Source organism: Pongo abelii, chromosome 11, assembly GCF_028885655.2.
Source record: "Pongo abelii isolate AG06213 chromosome 11, NHGRI_mPonAbe1-v2.0_pri, whole genome shotgun sequence".
NCBI classification, from domain to species: domain Eukaryota; kingdom Metazoa; phylum Chordata; class Mammalia; order Primates; family Hominidae; genus Pongo; species Pongo abelii.
In genome coordinates this window covers 68,582,784-68,604,632 of record NC_071996.2, presented here as the reverse complement: position 1 = coordinate 68,604,632, position 21,849 = coordinate 68,582,784, and the positions used below count along the sequence as shown (strand labels likewise).

General features: G+C 34.1%; 1 protein-coding gene across 5 annotated transcripts in view; it reads left to right on the top strand.

Annotated features, from left to right (window-relative positions):
* Positions 1-21,849, top strand: part of SCN1A (sodium voltage-gated channel alpha subunit 1) — a 148,812-nt gene that overhangs the window by 68,026 nt on the left and 58,937 nt on the right. For 4 of the 5 annotated variants that reach the window (XM_009237791.4, XM_054549431.2, XM_009237790.4 and 1 more), the window contains exons 1-5: positions 11,439-12,665; positions 14,310-14,438; positions 16,124-16,215; positions 17,083-17,352; positions 20,772-20,835. In XM_009237791.4, coding sequence (XP_009236066.2) covers positions 12,586-12,665; positions 14,310-14,438; positions 16,124-16,215; positions 17,083-17,352; positions 20,772-20,835 — 635 coding nt within the window. In that variant the 5' untranslated portion in view covers positions 11,439-12,585. Of the gene's footprint in view, positions 1-10,394; positions 10,514-11,438; positions 12,666-14,309; positions 14,439-16,123; positions 16,216-17,082; positions 17,353-20,771; positions 20,836-21,849 lie in introns of those variants that run through there. The other variant, XM_009237789.4, reaches the window with a different exon arrangement.

Sequence of the window (21,849 nt, the reverse complement as noted above, 5' to 3'; positions counted from 1 at the left end):
CTTTACCCACTTTTTATTACAGAAAATGTCTTCCTTCTCATGTTCTTGTTAAAATTACAGATGACTCATTATTATCATGGAAGAAAATATCATTTTAACAATGTGACAGTTTACTGGAAATAGAATGAGATATTTTAGATCTGTAGTAAAAATGGATGTTTGTTAATTATGGAGTGCAGAAATGTATTCATCTTTAAAAAGTCCTATAGATCATTATTCTCTCTTGCTTATTCTGTCTTGCTACCTTATTCTCTCTTGCTATCAACTGTCCTGAAAAGATGCACACTCTCTTTTTGTTGGGCTCCATGAGAAGTCATATATGAATTTGTGATTTCAAATTCATGTTTGGTCTATCACTGCCACAGGAGTTTTTAGTTGTTAAATTGGGTGGAGAGAGTTTGTTTTGTTTTTAATTGGGATTATGGAGTTTTTCTTGCAAAAGTAATTAATGGGAAATCAGAAAACAGGATGATTATTAAAAGCTTATAATTTCACGAATTGTCATATGGGCAGTCCCCAGTGTGTAGTTGTTCTTTGCTTATCATCAGCTCCTGTAAAACTACAAGTCACCCAGACTCTCCCTTACATCCACGACCCTGTAGTTGACTTCCCAATCTTTCTCCTCCCTATGCGCTATTTCTTCCTTGTGCTTCTTTTTCCTTTGTCACCTCCCTGTCTCTGTCTCAGTCTCAGAAACAGTCCCAAGATGGTGATGTTGATCAATAAAATGATGCCTGGCATTTTTAGAGTATCTGCCATATCAATAGGAGATCCATCAACTGAAAGTTTCCAAAACCCAACAGAAACAACTTTTGGGGAAAAATAAAGGAAATGTGCCTAGTGAATCTGGTTTTAATATCAAAATACCCAATACCTCAGACAATGTCATGAGGGTAGTCCTTTTCCATGGTCAGCTCTGCTGTCACCTATGCTGGCTTCATTTGCAGGCTGGCTCTTCTACAAGATGGCAGAAATAGCCACCAGTGGTGCTAAAATAACATCTTACAGCCTTGTAACTACTATCTTCTGCTCACTAAAACAAGAAGAAAGAAAAAAGGCTCAGGTTTTCCTCAAAAGCTCTAGCAGTTGTCCTAGAATTGAGTCTAATTAGGGCACATGGCCTCCTCTGAACCACTCACTTTGGCCAGTGGTATGTGATGGTCTCCTTGGTATGGGATGGTCTCTGTCACATACTAACCTGTGTTGCCAAGGGGTGGGTCAGCTCCACCAAGCCACATGGGAAGACAGTGGGGCAGAGGTTTACTCCAAAAGGAAGAGAAGAGGAACTGTTAGAAAAGGTGTCCCAAGCAGGCAAAAAAAAAAAAAAAAAAAAAAGCTATGTACTCTACATGCTACATATAATATCAGTATAATTACTGTTCTTTTTTAATCCACAGATTCTTTCAAGATAGCTCTTGTCTTTATTTAAAAATAATAAAACTGAGTTTAAATAACTTGCCTAAGATCACAAAACTATTAAGTAGCAGAGACTAGTTTTAAAACTAGACCAGTGAGTTTCCATGGCCCATTGCCATGTTAGTTTGGATTTGCAGTCATAGCACTAATCACAGCAGTGGAAAAAAAGAGAAGTCAGTGATAGAATCTAAATAAGCCTATAGCTGTCCTTCCTGTTTCCTACTCATGCTATTTTGCAAGATGTGATTCTTGTCTCCCAGGCTGGCAGTATTTCCCAAACCCTTACTGGTCATTTCAACACTTGGCGATTTCCTGCCTTTGTAAAAACTTATTTATTTATTATTATTACTCATTTTATTTATCAACATCACCATCTTGGGACTGTTTCTGAGACAGAGACAGGGAGGTGACAAAGGAAAAACTAAAATCTTAGACACTCAGTGATCTAGATTAGCTTCTAAAATAATTAGAAATTTTTTTCCCCACTAAATTCCAGTAGGGTGATAAGCACCTATTTTCAAAGAGGATCAATTCAGGAAATCTAAATTGTGTGCCTCTATAAGGAAATGGCATTTAAATTGGGATCTGAAGGTTAAAAAGGAGGAGGGGGAGGAGAATCTTCCAAGGAAAGAGAACAGCATAGAATAAGACATATAATCAAGCTGACCTGTAATAGGTAAGAAGAGAATAAGGTGAGGTTGGGGAGGTATAACCTGGGGCTAGATAAAAGGGATCTTTCAGTACATCTTAAAGAGTTTGAAGGTTATTTTCAAAGCAAAATAAATTTCCATCAAGTATTTGGGTACAGGAGTAACATGGTCCACTTTACATTGTTAAAAATCACTCAACTTCTCTATGAGAAATTTAGGAGTTTTATACTTGATCTAGCATTTTGACAATGGAGATGTAGAATAATGGATAGAGTCAGAATTGGTTTTGGAGGTGTTTAGGTGTCAGATAGAAGGAAGCTGATGGCCTCGTTTTCCTCGATAGGAAGTTTGAGAAGAAAGATATTGAACCTGAAAATGCCAATACTAAAATTGGCCATGCTTTGGAGAAACAGAAATGTTCTTATATGTGTATATTTAAGAGTTAGAATACAGAGATGCATTTTAAATATTTTAATCCTTATATTTTTATTGACACTTTAGAATTCACTAAGGGCACTGACATGTTTTATTTCACTTTATCCTCAAAACAATCCTGAGACTGGTATTAGTATAATCTTCTCCACTGAGATGGAGAAATTGAGGGGAATAGTTTGCTCATAGTTCTCACACAGCAAGCTTGTAATCAAGCTGGGCTCAAAAGTGTTCTTTCCAGTCAAAGAAAAATTAACTGACCATATAATAGTGTAGCAGACCCATGGTATGTACATTCTGATGATATAAGGCTGAAAATTGTTTCAGCTCCAGATTTTATTCTTTTTCCTTATTGTTATAGTTTCTTCTCTCTGCTGGAGAAGAGGCTGAGGGCTCTGCAGCCTTGGCTGACAAAAGCCTACCTAGGCACTTTCTAGGGAGGCACCTTCTGCTGAGTTATCTCCTCCACTGGCCCCAACCCTCCCCCATCCCACCCAGCTAAAGCATAGGAACAAGCAATTTTACAGACTCTTCTCTAGGTACAAATTCTTCTCTTTTGTGTGAGCTTATGGCAACAATGTTTAAAAACTGACTACGAGGCATGGAGTCCACAGACATGTTTTGTTAAACTAACAAAATTATTTATAATTTTGAATTATTTTCTGGCATTTATAAATCAGAAAATCTTTCACACACACATAAAATTATACACCTAAGGATTCCTCTTGAAATATCAGTTCAGGCATACTGACTTATATGCCTAAAACTGGCAGGTACCTATTGTCACTTAGCCTCTGTGGGCATTTTAGTTTGTAATCTGTGGCTTAAGGACCACATCAGTCATTAAGTGAAGGCTATATATTAAAGCTTGGTGGCCCACGGGTAGGCAAATGACACAGATTATTGTTTAGTCTGGTTATCCCTGGTTGAAAGGAAAAAACTGAATGAGACTAGGAGATGAAAAAATATTAAATATGGCATACTGTTTTCAGAGTCAGGTAGAAAGCCTGCAAGAAAACTTTTCATCCCCCAGTGAGCCAGAAAAGGAAGAAAATCTTGGCTTGAACTCACAGGCTATGATAAATGAGAAGGGAAGTAGGTGAGACCATTTAAAGTCCTTGGGAAAAAATTATATGCCATGGAATTGGCCCAGCATAAGAAATGTCCCCAGAGATATGTATTATACTAATGGAATCTCCTCACCATCTATGCTGCTCTTCACACCCAAAACTTTGAAGCATCTCTCCTCTTGCAACATGGCTCTAATTCTCCGCCTTCATGCTGGAACCTCTTTCCAAGCCAGCAGCTTAGAGCTATGAAAAACTTAATAGCACTTCTGGGTAGGAGCTAGAGCCAGATAATTTTCCTAGTCTGACTTCCAGGCTATTTCAAGGAGAGAACTCCGCCATTTTCAGAGTAACACTTTCTTACACACAGTGATAAAGTTTCGCAGTGCCATTAATTCAGAATTGTACTTCATTAACAGTTTGATAGACTTGTGAGTCTAGAAATATATGTGTATCTGTGAGAATATATGTTCACATTTCCAAACAATTGACTTCCAAATGCATTTTTGGAGCACAGCTCATGTAAGTGTTGGAAATTGCCTGTTTTAAACTTTGAAGCTAAAGGATAAATTTAACCAACCAGTAGTACATTCTACATTTTGTGTATTTTTCATCATCATAGCTCACCTTCCTGTGTTATTTCTTGTCTTTGCCAGTAGATTTACTTTAAGAGTAAGAAAGTGCAATAAATTTGGAGTCAGCCCTGTTGTTTGGCAATGTTTCAAAAATGTTTAGATGAAACACAAAGTTTGAGCTTATGTTTAAACTATGTACTTTGAAGAATATGGCCCTTAGATTGAAATAAATGTTAAGGTAATGGCTATATTTAAATGAGAAAAAGAAACTGAAAAACCATGGCTTGTTAATAAATTCAATGTCCATCCTGGGAAAAAATTGTAAACAAATCACTTTCTATAAGCCCAGAAACAAGAAAAGATTACTAGATAATAACAAATATAGTTTCATAAATAGCAATTTCTACCAAATCATTATAACATAATTATTTTCTTAGTAACTATTCAGTTAGATCAAGAGGCAAGATTTCAATCCACATGTACAACATAATCATTGATAATTTTGGCAATGGCTTATGATTTTTTATAACCATTAGGTAACAAACATTAACAGCTCTGCTATGACAGAATCATCTGGATTACTTATTTAAAGTATAAAAACTAGGTATCAAAATCTGACCGACTAAATTGGAATCACATCACCTCTGTGAGCTAAGTACATTTATTCTGTTTTCAAGTGAGGTAACTGAGTCACACAAAGTTAAGAAGCCTGTTCTGGATCACACTGCTAGAAGGCAGCAAAGTTAGCTTTTGAACCAGAAATCTAATTTCAGAGTTTGCACTCTTAACATAAGATAAAACAAATCATACTTATATTTTCATAATGTTGCTTCCCAGATTATTAAACTGTTAATTACCAGGGTTATTACCAATTTTTCTATATAACTTCCTTCTTGCTTTTTCTTTAAAACCATAAATGATTTTTACATGGCAAGGATTGCTGAAGAAGGTATGAGCTTGCTGAACAATGGATGGTTTAAGTTTAGGTCTGTGCTGCCCAATACAGCAGAGGTTAATTAGCCTTGTGTAGCTATTGAGTACTTGAAATATGTTAAGTGTAACTCCAGATTTCAAAGATCTAAGACTTAGTATAAAAATATACATATCTCGAAAATGTTTATATCAATTTCATTTCCAAATGATAATAATTCAGATATGTTGGGTTAAAGAAAACACTGTTAAAATTAATCTCACCTGCTTTGTTTTTCTTTTAATGTGGCTCTCAGGAAATTTAAAATCATAACTGTAGCTCAGATTTGTAGCTTACATTATATTTCTGTTGGAAAGTGCTGGTCAAGGTAAACCCTCATCAATTCTTCTATATTCTATTAAAACAAATAGTTGAGCATCTCCTAGTTTATAAATGTCTTGGTGTTATAACCTATGTATCTTTGTTTTCTCTTTAGAATGTAGCACAGGGCATTGCAAATATTGTACTAAACAGTTCACACAAGTATTTTGAATTGCCATCAATTGAAATTAACAATTGGTCCTAAACTAGGTCCCTGCTCATTTCCGGATGTCTGCAATGCTCATACATAATTACCAACTTATTGTATATATGCTCAATAAACTTGGTACCTGTATATGAAGACATAAGTGACAAGCTAGAAAAACCCCTATTGTATGAATGTTACATTCCTGCAAATAAGTCTGTAAAGTGATTTTTCACATGTAAAATCTAGTTGCTACCTCAGTTACAATGCCATGCTTCAAAATTTGTTTTGAAGCAGAAAATTATCCACGTGTTAAAATGATGTTATTAATTTCAAACAGCTCTATTTCTTTGTAGAACTGCAATTAAAGCATTTCTTTTAGCCCTATAACAAACGAACTGAAGGACAAATATTAAGAATAGTCATAGATGTGCCTGAATTGTACTAAACCACAAAGTCTTGCTGCTTGTAAGTGGAGCCAGTCATGTCAATGTTCCTATGAGCCTTGGGTGGTAAAGAGGGGTTTGTTTTGGGCTAGATACTACTGTATAAAACTTTTCTCCTCCACCACCAACTTTGAACTGTTTCTTTTTTATTCAAATGACTTACTGCAATAAAAGTTATCCTGATAAGTTGTATTAATGAAATCTTTGTTGAACTAATTAGATTTAAAGGATGCTAAGATACTTCACTATAATAAGCTAACCAATACATTCTTTTAAAAAGTTTTTAAAAAGTCACCCAATTTAATAGTTCATAAATCTTGATTAGCTTAAAGCTACATAATATTTGTTTATACAGTTTAAGGTACAGCAATATCTTAGCTAGTCTTTGAACTCTTCCCTCTTGGAGCCCTTTCTTATATGTACAGCGGGGAAGGCAAATATCTATATATTTGAAAACTCTAGAGCTACTTAAGTATTTGTTGTAAGTAAACAGTATTTCCTTCAGACTCTTCCCTCCCTTCAATATCATCAATACCACTTTTGGGAGAAAGTTGTATCTGAGAGTACTTGGAAACAAGTATCCTTTTATTAATTCTTAACACTTATAAACTGAATGATTGGCTTCTTGGCTATGTAAGCAATTACAAGAAGGTAAGATACAGACAGTTGAGGAAGTAAACATAAGATCAATTACATATAATAAGATTGACATTACAAATGGAACTTACTCTGACATGAAAGTGCTATCATATTTAAAATTACACATATTGGTTTGCTATACAAGTCTGGGTACTTTTGCTTTATTGGAAGGCTGTTTAAAATCCATCAACACCTTAACGCTACATCTATGAAGTTTGCACATAAGCATGTATGTTTCAATCTAAGAAAAATGGAGTTCTCACAGAAGAAATCCTATGAAAAATGGTCCTTTAATGTTGGCCTTATTGTTAGCTTTCTGGGTAGCAAGGATGTCTTGCACAACAGTATGTCTTATGAAAAATTAAGGCAAAACAAATACTGTTGTTCAGTAAAACCTTACCAGTTCCATTTATAAATTCAGCTTGCAAGTATTTTCCATTACACATATAAATCTTGTTACAAAATAATCTTCTACACATTCTTTAAATTTTTTAAATGAATAAAGGTAATACACTGTAAAATCAGTAAATGTTTTCATCTAAGGCTTGAACAATTGATAATTATGCCCATTTGTTTTGAACTTTTGTGTCAAAGTATTAATTTTCTCTATGTCAAAGGACTTTTAGATTTAGAATCACATATAAACATTGGGAGTGCTTTGGTTTCATTAAACTCGCCTGAGTTTCAGCCCTTTATACCTCCTTTTATCTTATTTTTTAAATTGACACATAATAATTGTACATATTTATGAGGCATATAGTGGTTTCAATACATATGATGTATAGTGATCAGATCAGAGTAATTAGCGTATCCATCATCTCAAACATTTATCATTTTTTGTGTTGGGAACATTCAATATCTTCCTTCCAGCTATTTGAAACTATATAACAAATTATTGTTAACTATAGTCATCCTACAGTGGTGTGGAAAGCTAGAATGTGTTCCTCCTATCTAGTTGTAATTTTGTGTCCTTTAACAGATTTCTCTCTGTCCCCACCTTTCCCTGATTTTTGTCTAGAATCCTCTGCTCTTTTTACTTCTAGGCAGACTCCCTTTTTGGACCCTTGTTGTGTTTGGTTTCTGAATCTTGCCTCTTTTACTTTTTAGTACTCAGGGCAGAAATATTTCCCCTCCCTTCTTTTAGACCTCTAGCTTTGCCTTTTACTTTACCACTCCTTGTCTATCTTTTCTGTTTTGGTCATTTATTACCTCTGGTCATGGTTTGGGCTTAACAGTGACCAAGGAGCCAGCATCACAGGTGTTCTCTTCTAAGTAAGGTCCTGTCTCCTTAGGATGAGCCTGGTTATTTTCCTTATCCCCGGAGGTACAAACAGTACCATCTTGATTATCCTCACACTCCAGCCCAAGATTTAGGCCATCTATGGATTGTCATTTCTTTCTCATCGTCTCTTTGAATCACTAGTATTTGTTTCAAAATTAGCTTTTAATATTATTTGAAATCAACAGATTCTTATTTTAAAATATATATATTCTGTGTTATATCCTTACTGGTTCTCCTACCTGAGCCCCTAATATTTCTTTTTCTTTTTTTCAGATGGAGTTTTGCTCACATCACCCAGGCTGGAGTGCAGTGGCGCGACCTTGGCTCACTGCAACCTCCGCCTCCTGGGTTCAAGCAATTCTCCTGTTCTCCTGCCTCAGCCTCCCAAGCAGCTGGGATTACAGGCGCCCACCACCAGGCCCAGATAATTTTTTTGTGTGTTTTTAGTAGAGATGGGGTTTCACCATGTTGGCCAGGCTGGTCTCAAACTCCTGACCTCAGATGATCTGCCCACTTTGGCCTCCCAAAGTGCTGGGATTACAGACGTGAGCCACTGTGCCCGGCCATCTGAGCCCCTAATATTTCTATCAGATTTTACTCAGCATATTTGGGGGGAAAGGAAGTATATGCAGTATGTTTGAAAGGTGGACCATATTTATTCCTGAGCTAGCTCACTTTGGGCCTTTCTGTGTCCTTACATGCTCATATTCCCCCACAGCAAAGGCATTTGCATTGCACAAGTCTGTTCAGATTTATGATGATCTCACAGTGTCATTCAGGGACAGAATCCCTCAATGAATCAGAGAAAAAGAGGGCTAAGTATTGTTGGCACAGGTGATTGTTCTTCTAGTAAGCACAGGTGAAATTCTCCCTTCCTTCAAATGCACTTTGTGGTAAAGTTCTATCTGTTTTCTGGACTCATACTCCTTCAAAGATGATAGAGGGAATGCAGGCAGAGGTGAGACTTGGAGCAGTGCTTCTCAAACTCTGTTGAGGATGTGAGGTCTCTATTCTTCTATAAAATGAAGTAAAAATTAGTTTCTAGAGAACTGAAATGAAAAACAGGCCCACAACAACATCCCCCTACTTTTTTATTATTAGAATAAACAGACACAACATTAATTGGTCTAATTGCCTTACAAATTTCTAAACATGGACTCTCCATATCTATACTTAACCAGTACTGGTTGGGGGACCATACTTTCACAGCCAGTTTAGGACACTTCTACCCATACCAGATAGAAAGTGCTAATTTTAAAAAACCAGCTCCATAAATATTTAGGGGGTAGGGGTGTGGGAGGGTGGGTTTGCTTTACTTGAATTTAGAAAATCCTGCAAGTATAGGGGAAATCTGTTAATGAGCTAAGACTATACAAAGATTCTTAGTAGAAAATAAAGTTTATGCTTGCTATATCATAACATGATCTGTGCAGATATGCATCCTAAGGCTTAGAAAAGAGAGCTTTTGAAGAACGGGTGAATTTAAAATGAAGAAGTTTAAATTTCCTTTCCCAAATATGTTCTTCACAGAGATAAAGGCTTTCTCCCTGGCTCTGTCTAAATATAAGTAAGCACCTTGGAAAACATTGAGTCAGGGTCCTTTTTACACCCTTGCATGTTGCTTCTTTAATGTTTTGTCTGCCCACTGCCAATTGATCTCAAATAAGTCTAATTTTTGGAAGGAATTTCATTCACATTCATGGATCCTGGATTCTTCAGGGGCTTTGAGCTTTTCCTCTGTGATAAGAAAGCACTGCATAAGATGGGAAGTCAATTGGGATTAGAATTCAGTATGTCAGCTAACTCAGAAATCCCAGTACAGAATTTAGCACTCCTGGTCAACGGGTACTCTCCAGGGATCTTGGCCTCCAGAAATCAATTATTGGATTACATCCATCTAACCCAAGAGTGGGTTTGATGGTGGCTGTTTTTATTTTCTATTATGAAGAGAGTGATAATGTTTATTTTATGAGAACAGATGGTAAAAACAATCTTTATTTCAAAAATAGTATCAGTTCTATTGAATGATTTTGCATTCCACAGGATTAATTTTCAAGATATTTGAATTGGGAAAGCTGAAATCACTATAAAAAGCATGTAGTGCCTTAAGTTTTTTGGAATGAAATGAAATGTGCACCCATTTAAGACTTTCATTTAACTCAGACACTTAAAATATCAAGAAAATAAATGACGTCTCTTGGCTAATAGTCTTATGTACAATAAAATTGAGGGTAAGTATTAGGTAAAAGGTAAGTGGTATCATTGGATTTCCTCTCTAATTAAGAAGAGATCCAGTGACAGTTTGTTTTCATGGTGCACTTTAGAAATTGTGATTGTGCTGGTTTCTCATTTAACTTTAGAATAATTTATTATGACAAGTAACAGAAAGTAGATAATAGAGTTTAAGTGGTTTATACTTTCATACTTCTATGTTGTGTTCCTGTCTTACAGACTTTTATAGTATTGAATAAAGGGAAGGCCATCTTCCGGTTCAGTGCCACCTCTGCCCTGTACATTTTAACTCCCTTCAATCCTCTTAGGAAAATAGCTATTAAGATTTTGGTACATTCATATCCTTTTTCAAGTGATTAATATTAACTATTTGTACATGATCTGTAAGCACTTTATAGCTAAATATCAAATTAAATTGGGAAATGTCGATATTATATAGTTTTCATCACTCTCATTTTGCATCTTTGTCATATTAGCCTCATTCTTAAAGTTCATTAATCACACAGACATTACTGAAACATGCAGTCTTTAACATTTTATATATTATATATAAAGATGTATTTATGTACTTTTGTTATCTTTCTAAAAACACTTATATGTATTGAATCCTACAAATCTAAAGTAAGATAACCATGTTTACCTCTACCATCTTTATACAAAGTTTGTGATGATGTAGAATTTGCAGTGAGCAATGATATAATAACAGAAAACCAGACTCAAGTTTATCCATAGTTATGATATAAAACACTTCAGTGTATCTTAGAATAAACCTTTAAGTATATTTTCTGTCAGAGAATGTCAGGAGTCTTTGGCCAGTACTTAGTTAATTCTTGAAATTTCCTGATGATTTTTGTGAAGGAAGTACTGGAATATTGGCTGAATTTCAAATTCAAGTCATAAGTTATGATGCTGCCATGCAAAACTGTTTGCTTAGTAGACTCTGGAATTTAATGAGAGAAGTTGGCATATATTTCCAAATGGTCTTAAGGGATTTGGTTTCATGATTCCCATTGGTGTTAAAAAGGACTCTACGACTAAATTCATTTGTTAATCAATTTAGCAAAACAATTCACTTCTGATTGTATCTTGTTTAATAGCTTTGACAATAATAGATATTAAAATACCATTATAATTATCATAAGCTCATACTACTTTTCTTAAAGGATTCTAAAATTTAAACGACCATTCTAATTTTAATATGATAGCAAGAAATTTCTTTAGTGGTATAAATATGCTATTACTAAAATTAAAAGATTTGAAACATAAAAATCATATGATAGGGTTTTTACACTTACGCAAGTTTCCTTGTCCCAGTTTGTATTCCTAGCGCCATCATGTGGTCATTTGATGAAAACTTTCTTTTTCAATTATGGAAAATTTTTGTTTTGGCAGTAAACTATAGTGGAAGGAATATTGGATCTTAATGCAGGAAACTTATATTCTAGTCCTGGACCCTTTATCTGGTTCCTCTAGAGCTTAGTAAGGCCTTATTTCCCTGATTTTTAAAATATAGTGATAAAACTAATTTTTAGGGTCCCTTTCAGTTTTATAATTCTGTTATGTCTGTTCATTTGTTTTAGCTACCACTTAGAGTATATTTACTTATGTACCGTGACTGTTCCAAGCATTTCCAATATATTAACTCATTTAATCTGCATGTAAAAATGGTTACATTACAAAATGAGTACATTATTAGCTCCATTGTAGAGAAGTAGGAAGAGATACAAGGCAATGGCACAGAGAGGTTGAGTCTCTTGGCCAACATCACTTTGCTATGTTGAATTTTAATTACATTCCCATCATGTTAAGTGCCAACCTTCAAGAATATTCACTTTTAATGTTATCGAACGCTGCTGCACTTGTATAAACTCAGTCAAAATAGAGCAACCCAACAATTAGCATCGTGCTGTACTTTGACTACAAATTGTTTTCATGCATTGAACTATGTTGGATAAGATGTGTTTAAGAAATTACAATATTGCAGATAAGCGGCCTTCCTCAACAATTTACTAGTTTATTCGCCTGAATGAGCTCAAGTCAATACTTTCTGCTGAAAAACTATGCAACTCCAGGTAGCACAAAAATAGTCTTCCCACTGAAGTTCTCTGGGAGGTGAATATATTGATTTAATAATAGTTGTAAAAACAACACCTTATACTGATATAATGCTTTCATATACATTACCTTATTTAATCTATACAAATACTCAGTGAAGGTGATATTATTACCCACATTTTGCACATGAAGAAATTGAAATTTAAAGAGATTAGATGACTTGCCCATAATGCATTTATGCCTGAATTTTGGCTAAGCTGCAGTTTGGGCTTTTCAATGTTAGCTTTTTGTAATATAACACTTGGATTTCGATTTTCTTTTGTGTGTTCCTTAACAATAACCTACATTATTCAGCATGCTAATTATGTGCACTATTTTGACAAATTGTGTGTTTATGACAATGAGTAACCCTCCTGATTGGACAAAGAATGTAGAGTAAGTTCAACTTATATTTTTAATAACATATATACATTTGGGATTTTGAAACTGTGTCTTAATGTAGTCTTAAAATAAAACTGAAGAGCATTTTATTAAAGTCATTCCTAGACAAAATTACGCAGCAAGAGGACAATGCTCATTGGCCCTCAGGCCTGCTGGCGTTATACTGATTATCACTCTCTTTTGCCTGTACCTGGTGTTCACCTGAAGACCACCACTCTTGGACATTTACCCCTTTTTCTTTAAAATCTACAGTAGCCAAACCAAATGTGGTCAAAGCAATTGCAGAAAAGAGCCAATATGGTAGACCTTGGTTCCAGTTAAATTCCAGATAAATACATTGAATCACGAATCAAAAAGGGTTAGTTACAAATGCCATGTGAAGACAATATTGAACCTCGCAAAGTTTTCATTTCCATCAGGCACATTCACTTCATGTCAGGCCAATATAGTTCCAAGCGTAGTCACCAACAAATTGAAAAATAATCCAAAGTTTCAGGGTTGTAGAACTTGAAAATTCAGTAGACTGAAGACTAAACTAACAGAAGTGGAACTTTTTGTAGAGTTTTCAGAAACCAGAAGCATTACTAACTATATTGATGATCTCTCTGTTCTGGGGATACCTTTGAAGCACAGAGGCCAGATTTGTGATAACTGAAGTTGGGCTACCCTAACCATAGCTGCTCACCTGCCCACACTTCCTATTTGTAATGCCTGTTACTATACAGCTGCTGACCCATAGCAACTACAGAAGTATTAGGTTGGTGTAAACATAATTGTGGTTTTTGCCATTACCTTCAATTGGAGGTAATGTTTGCACCAACCTATTTCCAAGACTGTCCACCAACATTTGCACCAACCTATTTCCAAGAGTGTCTCCTTTCCTAGACACTTCCAGGCTGAAACCAATAAGAAAAATGACATCTTGAAGAAAATAATAAATTTTATTTACAAAAAATTCTGAAGTATTGAAGTTAATATGGGAGGCCCCACAGGTTTTCAGTCGCCCTAGTTTTTTTGTGATTTTATGCCACTCTCACACCCCAATTTCTGAGTAGAAGATTTAAACTTTGCCAACACCTAAGTTCCTGAATTATCACAAGAATTTTATTCTAAATTAAATTTTTACTTCTTATAACCCTAGAAATATTTACTTTGATTTTAAAGAAGTCTTTGTTCCAAGCAAGTTAAATTATCTTGTAGAAAAAAAAAGAAGACATTCTAATTTGTCAATTTCCTCTCATTCTTAGAACACCATTAAACTTGAGATTTTTTTCCCTAAAAGAAAATCATTTCATGCTTCTGTAATATTATTGATTGGCTATTCCATCATGTAAGCATACTAAATATTTCTCAGGAGACTGTATTTACGTAAATACCAAGACATTTCAGACAACGGCTAAATAGATTTCATGTACCTTGTATTTCTCACACTGCTCTTAAGACACTTTACAAAACAACTCTTTGTGTTAGGAAGTTGAATTTAAATTTAGGGCTACGTTTCATTTGTATGAAAATAAAATCCATCTGCTTAGTTTTCTTTTTTAGTATTTATCTATTCCACTGATGGAGTGATAAGAAATTGGTATGCTATGAAAAAACACTATTACTTTATCAAATTTTTTGGATGCTCGTTTTCAGATACACCTTCACAGGAATATATACTTTTGAATCACTTATAAAAATTATTGCAAGGGGATTCTGTTTAGAAGATTTTACTTTCCTTCGGGATCCATGGAACTGGCTCGATTTCACTGTCATTACTTTTGCGTAAGTGCCTTTTTTGAAACTTTAAGAGAGAACATAGTTTGGTTTTCCATCAGTGCTTATGCTTTTAAGAATAGGCTTGCTTTACCTGTAGAATATTTTGGTGTGATTTATACATTCAAACTCTGGATTTCAATTTAGCACAACAAAGGTCTAAGTGGAATTCCACTATAGCATGAAGGCTTTGCAGTAGTTGAGAACTACAATTTTCACACGTAGCATCTGTCAGAAAATTTCACATATGCCACTCTTCCACACACACATGCACAAACACACACACACAAACACATATGAACACACACAATCTAATGTCAAAACACAAGCATATTTGTAATACATCTGTGAAAATCACTTTAAAAATTACAGCCACAAAACAGTTCTATTGGCTACACAAATTTGCAATGACCTTGCTCATATTACACACAGCTTCTTTTATTGGTTTGGTAGAATAATCGAAAGTAAGTATCTACTAGCATCAAAACGATCTGACAAATCAAACTAAGAGAAGAAAGAAGATACTTGAAATATTATGTTTTTAATATATTAAATTACTGATTTCTAAGACCTGTAGAGGAATACATTCTCTCTGCCTCTTTCTGTTTCTCTCCTGACCCCTTTTCTTTCTTCTTTCCTTTTATGGCTCTCTTCATCTCTTTAGTCTGAACAGAAACTTCCTTATCCTTATCTCCTATTCATATCCACTCAGTAATATGTACAGTTTATGCACCCCCATGCTTTTTTTTCTAGTGGCAAACTTCCTCAGGAAGAGACCCAGAACAATAATAGAAAACCATTCCAGACTAAGTGAAAGTAGGGTGTAGAAGGAGGCAGCCCAACAACACCCTCATCCTTCCTTCAGGAGCTGATTTTTTGGCCTCTAACAGTTGTGATGTAGCGGATAGGAGCAGGAGAGGTGGCACTGATATACTCAGGACTCCGAATGTCTCGTCTTAATTTCCTATCTGATCAGGTTGGGCCAATTCTTTGCTAGGCTCTCTGGCCACAGCTCAAAAGGCCTACAGGACTTCTATTTCTTAAGAACAAAATGGCAATAATAATAGGGGCAGCATTGGACCCTCATAAAGTATTGTTCTTAATTTGCTTAACTTTTATTTAAAAGTTACACTAGGAAAATCTTATCTCATATATAAAAGCAGTAAGGCAAATTGCCTTTTAATGCCTAAATTTCTGTTGGGTGATTTCATATATTTTTTTCTGACTAAAACCCTAAACCATAGCCAAGATTTACTTTCTTTTTACAAGTTACACATGATGTTGGTTGCATTGCTTTCCAGAGTGACAACAAGGGTGCCTACTTTATGAAGTTTACATTTAGCTAATGGCCTTAAATTATGTGAACAAAGGATTGATGGAATCTAATTCCTGATTTGCCACTTATAATATTTATCATTTAAAATCACCAAGAAGGTCTTTATAAAAGACCCATGCAAGTAATATAAATCCTGCTAAAATCTTGAATAATTCTGATTTAATTCTACAGGTTTGTAACAGAATTTGTAAACCTAGGCAATTTTTCAGCTCTTCGCACTTTCAGAGTCTTGAGAGCTTTGAAAACTATTTCTGTAATTCCAGGTAAGAAGTGATTAGAGTAAAGCATAGGCTCCTTGTACCTACAGCTTTTTCTTTGTATCCTGTTATTGTGTTTGTGTGTGAACTCCCTATTACAGGTACGTCACAGAGTTTGTGGACCTGGGCAATGTCTCGGCATTGAGAACATTCAGAGTTCTCCGAGCATTGAAGACGATTTCAGTCATTCCAGGTGAGAGCAAGGTTAGACAACGAGATGGACCCATCATGTGATTCAGCATCCTTCTCTTTGCTTGACATTCAGTTTTACAGAAAATCAGGAATCATAAGACTAGGTGTTTCAAAGAAAATGATTCTTATTGTTTAGACGTAAGCTTTATCAGCCTTGGAGTTTAACAATGTCTTATGTGAGATACTGTAATTTGAGGTCAAGGTGATTTGCACTTACAAATATCATGGGTTTTTTTTTTTTTTTCCACCATGTTAGTTTTATCGAGAATTTGCTCCCTTTTAAATGTACCAATCTGTAATTTCTTATTCATTAGAGTCATTAATGACTGTGTGTATACAATGCAAATCTTCTAAGTTTTTTGCTAACAAAAGAGAAGGGAATAAGACAATAAAGAACAGTGTAGTCTGCATGGAGGATCTATTATCTTAAGGCACAATTATACTGAAGACCATTTTCAGTTGTACAGCAAAATCTTTCCTACTTATAAATAGGAATTTAAAAATATTTATTCAGGTATTTTGTTATAAAACTGACCCCTGACCCTAATGAAAATGTGAGACAAGTTTCAGTAGCAAAAAGGAAAAAGACAAGGCCCTTTCCTTAATATAGGCTCCATGAAGAACATGAACCTTCCATTACTCTATCTCGACATAATGGGATATGAATCTTCATTTCATTGTTTAAATCATTACATTTCTGGAGTTTATCTTCATAAGTTCTTCCCCTTCCATGAAGTGTTGCTTCTCCACTAGCGTTGCAAACATTCTTGGATTTATGAATGAAATCTATGTTTTCAAGAAAATTGTGTGAAGCTTTTATTATTTCACATGTGTTAAGTCTTCATAGTAATAGACTTCTTTCTTTCAGGCCTGAAAACCATTGTGGGAGCCCTGATCCAGTCTGTGAAGAAGCTCTCAGATGTAATGATCCTGACTGTGTTCTGTCTGAGCGTATTTGCTCTAATTGGGCTGCAGCTGTTCATGGGCAACCTGAGGAATAAATGTATACAATGGCCTCCCACCAATGCTTCCTTGGAGGAACATAGTATAGAAAAGAATATAACTGTGAATTACAATGGTACACTTATAAATGAAACTGTCTTTGAGTTTGACTGGAAGTCATATATTCAAGATTCAAGTAAGAATTATTGTTATGTACATTTCCTTAAAGAGTAGAATTGGATTGTTTGTAACACAAAGGATAAATACTTGAGGGGCTGGATATCTCATTTTACATGATGTGATTAGCACACATTGCAGGCCTGTATCAAAACATCTCATGTACCCCATATATAGAAACACCTACCATGTACCCACAAAAATTAAAATTTAAAATTTAAAACTAATGAAATAAATAAAACACCCTCTAAAAAAGAATTACTATCATGTATATTTAGTCTTTTCATTGCTAATGTGCCTTCCATCTAGGCATGAAAAATATTTTTAAATGATTACGTAACAAGACGTGATCTTTTAGAAAATTACCTAATCAAACTATTTAACAATATTTAAAATTATATTTTATTTGGTATTTCTATCCCCTGGATTTTAAATAATAGATTATTTATATTTCTGGAACTAAAAGAAGAATTTTGTTAATCACCTTATCAATGGCTTACACATACATTTAACAATTTTGTTCATAACTACTCTAGTTTTGACTCCTAAATGCCACTTTCTATTGTATCATCATTTAGAAGGCTGAAGAATTCAGCTAGGAAGAATTTTCCTAGGATCCTTGGTTGCTATACATTCTTCCTGTGGTAATTATATAATGAAAGGAGATAAAATATGTGAATGCCCTTTGCGAATTCTACAGTACTATGCAAATATAACTCATTATACATTAATTACACAACGTCTTTTATGTATCAGAAACTGTATAGTACACTGGGGAAAATAATGGAGGTAATGCGTGGCTTCAGAGTGTTATAGTTTAATAGATTATTTTATTACCTTAAGGAAATAAAGTGATACCTAAAAGTAAATCTTATTCTTATATTTAAAAAGTAGTATTACATCAAAAAGAAGAAAATTACAGTTAATAAAGCTTCAGGAGACAGTAATAGAAAATGTTAGTTGGGTGCAGTGGCTCACACCTATAATCCTAGCACTTTGGGAGGCTGAGGCTGGAGGATCACTTGAGGCCAGGAGTTTGAGACCAGTGTGGGCAACATAGTGAGACCCCTTCTCTACAAAAAAAAAATATATATATATATATATACTTTTTTAATGAGTTGGGTGTGGTAGCATTTACCTATAGTCTCAGCTACTAAGGAGGCTGAGATGGGAAGATCACTTGAACCTGGGAGGTCAAGACTACAGTGAGCCATGATCATGCCACTGAACTCCAGCATGGGTGACAGAGTAAGACTCTGTCTCACAAATAATAATTGTGCTAATACCCTTTCTCTTTTGAAAGTGACAATAAAAAGTGTGTAAGTTTCCTCTCTCTTTAATTTTAGAATCTGCCAGTAGTGATATTTCAAAAGCAAGGAGAGTTAGAACATGATTAATAAGAAAAGAAAAAGTCCTTTTTAAGGAAAAACATTAAACCTATACAACTTAGATTTTAGATGTTCTTGAATATAGTGTATCTTTATTATTTTAAGGTGATGAATAATATTTTGGAAAAAAAGAAAACTTCAATGACTGTGTGGAACAAACAGAATTAATTACAGAAAGTTACTAGCTGTTCGATATTTATGAAAGTAATGATAGCATAGTTTAAAAAGCAAGTACTAATCAGTGTCTTCTTATAGTTATAAATCTGGAAAATACCTTGGGTTGATACGAATAAACTCTTCCATGACATTCAGTGATATGCTAATAAATAATTTACAAACAGTTGAAAATCTTTAGATTTAGTTGTAAATCTTTAGTTGTCAATCTTTAGATTAAGAACAGTGTCTGAGCAATACACAAATGTTCCTTATTCACTTGATACGATGCCAGTAGGTCCACTTCAATCACCAGCTCCCTGAAATCTGTGGTTTGTTTGTTTTATCTAAGTTCAAAATACTGACTATGAGGGTTATTTAGGGTTTATTCTCTCTAGGGAAAATTTATTGGACTGCATTTTTCCAATACTTGAAGTAAAATAAATAAGTAATATCTGAGGTCATTTTCAGCTCTAAACATCTATGGTTCTTATTTTAAACCAAATGCAAATATAAATAAAATGGTTCATTTCTGAAAGTAATAGAAAATTAAATTTATTAAAATTAAAGATAAATATTATAACTGAAAAATTATATTTTCCTCAGGTTAAGGCTGATCATTAAGGTTAGATCATTGAATTTAATGGGCAAAACTTCATTTATAAATATGAGATATCAAAAATTCATCCAGAAACTATTATAGTCCTTTCTCTTTGTTTAATTTTAATTGAAAGTTAGGAAATACTATGTCAACTTTCCTGTCTAGGTTCAAGGAAGTCAGAATATTAGAAATAAAAATGATATTTTTCCTTATGTGCTTCTGTGTCCTGTACGGAACTATGTATGGAATAAATTCCTCAGAAAACTTAGCATCTAGAAAATATATCTTCTTACAAAATCCAACATTGATTGTTTAATTCCATGTTTTTCTTTTTTTGTCTTTTATTTACTTATTAATTCAATAAACTTTACAGAAAGGCTACCTGGTCTCAAACAAACACTAATATAGAAATAATTAATGATCAGGACTTTCTAGAAGGAATATTTGTAAATAAATAATTACAATATAGTAGTGTCATCCTAAGAATAATTCAAGTATATACAGGTTACTGGTAGCACAGTGAGGGGAGTTCTTCATTATGTCAATATTTAGTAGAAAGAAAGTTGAAAATACCAAGGAAAAAGTTATAGAAGAACTGGACGTTGCAAGAAGCCAAGGAGTTTGCAAGAAACAGGAATCTTTGAGAGAATGTAGTGTTCACCTACAGTCATTATTTTAGCTTTAGTATTTAAGACTTTTTAAAATTGCTTTCATTTCAGTTGTTGATATGATTTATGCATATTTTACTATAAGTTGCCTATATTCTGGAAAATGTGAGAATATAAGTTATACTTAATTATTAAAATGTATAGTGTTAAAAATATAGAAGGACCAGAAAATATACTATTCTTTTATTTTGAAATATGTGGCTGTTTTGTGAAAACAAAGAAATTCCTGTCATTCCTGTCTATTTTTACTGAATGAATTTTTTTCGTGAGAATGGTGAACAAACACTAATACCTTTTTGAAAGATTATGTTAGTACCTGTCATTATCACTAACTTTACATTCATAATGAAGAAATACTTTGCACTGTAAAGTGTCTATAGTAAAGTATCTTTGCACTGTTTCCAATTTAATGCCATTTCTTCATAATGAAGAAATACTTTGCACTGTAAAGTATCTAGATAGAATATCTAGAATTTGGAGGGAGAAGAGACAAATACTTGTGCCTTTGAATGAATTATATATTTAAAATTACTCAATAAACTTAAAAGTAGAACCTGACCTTCCTGTTCTCATTTTAGTGTTTTTAACAATGCAAATGTTCATCATATGACTTTCTTTTTTCAAATAGGATATCATTATTTCCTGGAGGGTTTTTTAGATGCACTACTATGTGGAAATAGCTCTGATGCAGGGTAAGTCAATAATTTGTGTGTATCTGTGTATCTTTGTATGTACACATACATATGTGTATCTTTTCTCTCTTTTTATAGAAACTGAAGACAACAGCCAACTAATTTTATTGACATTAATTTGCTATATGTAAGGTTTTTGATAAAGTATGAGATTATGTAAATATTAGGTAAGATTTATGTTTTCTAAAACAAGAAGTAATACTTTTAGACACACGCATACGTATGTTCACTGCAGCACTATTCACAATAGCAAAGACATGGAATCAACCTAAATGTCCATCAATGATAGGCTGGATAAAGAAAATGTGGTACATATACATTATGGGATACCACGCAGCCATAAAAAATAATTAGATCATGTCCTTTGCAGGGATATGGATAGAACTGGAGGCCATTATCCTTAGCAAACTATTGCAGGAACAGAAAACTAAGTACCACATGTCCTCACTTATAAGTGGGAGCTAAATGATGAGAACACATGGACACATATAGGGAACAACACACACTAGGGCCTACCAAAGTGTGGAAGGTGGGAAGAGGGAGGGGATCAGGAAAAATAACTAGTGGGTACTAGGCTTAATACCTCAGTGATGAAATAATCTACACAACAAACCCTCGTGACACACATTTACCTATATAACAAACCTGTACATGTACATACCCCTGAACTTCAAATAAAAGTATAAAAAAAGAGAAATATATCTATTAAACATCTACTGTATATAACAGCAAAAATACAAAAAGAGGAGTAATCCTGTTCCTACTTTTCTAGACGTATATAATAATAACAATGTTGTTTCTTTTAGATAAGTATATTGAGCTATAAACTCTGGAGACTCCATAGTAGTAAAAATGAAATGGAGATGTTGAAAATGCAAATTATCAACAAAAATTATTTATTAGAAACGCTGCACCATATTTTAATGATGACACCAAGTAGCTAATAAGACTATATGCAGTCAAAAGTTGGGAAATAGATTAGTTACTTATTTATCAAACTTTTATTTTGAAATA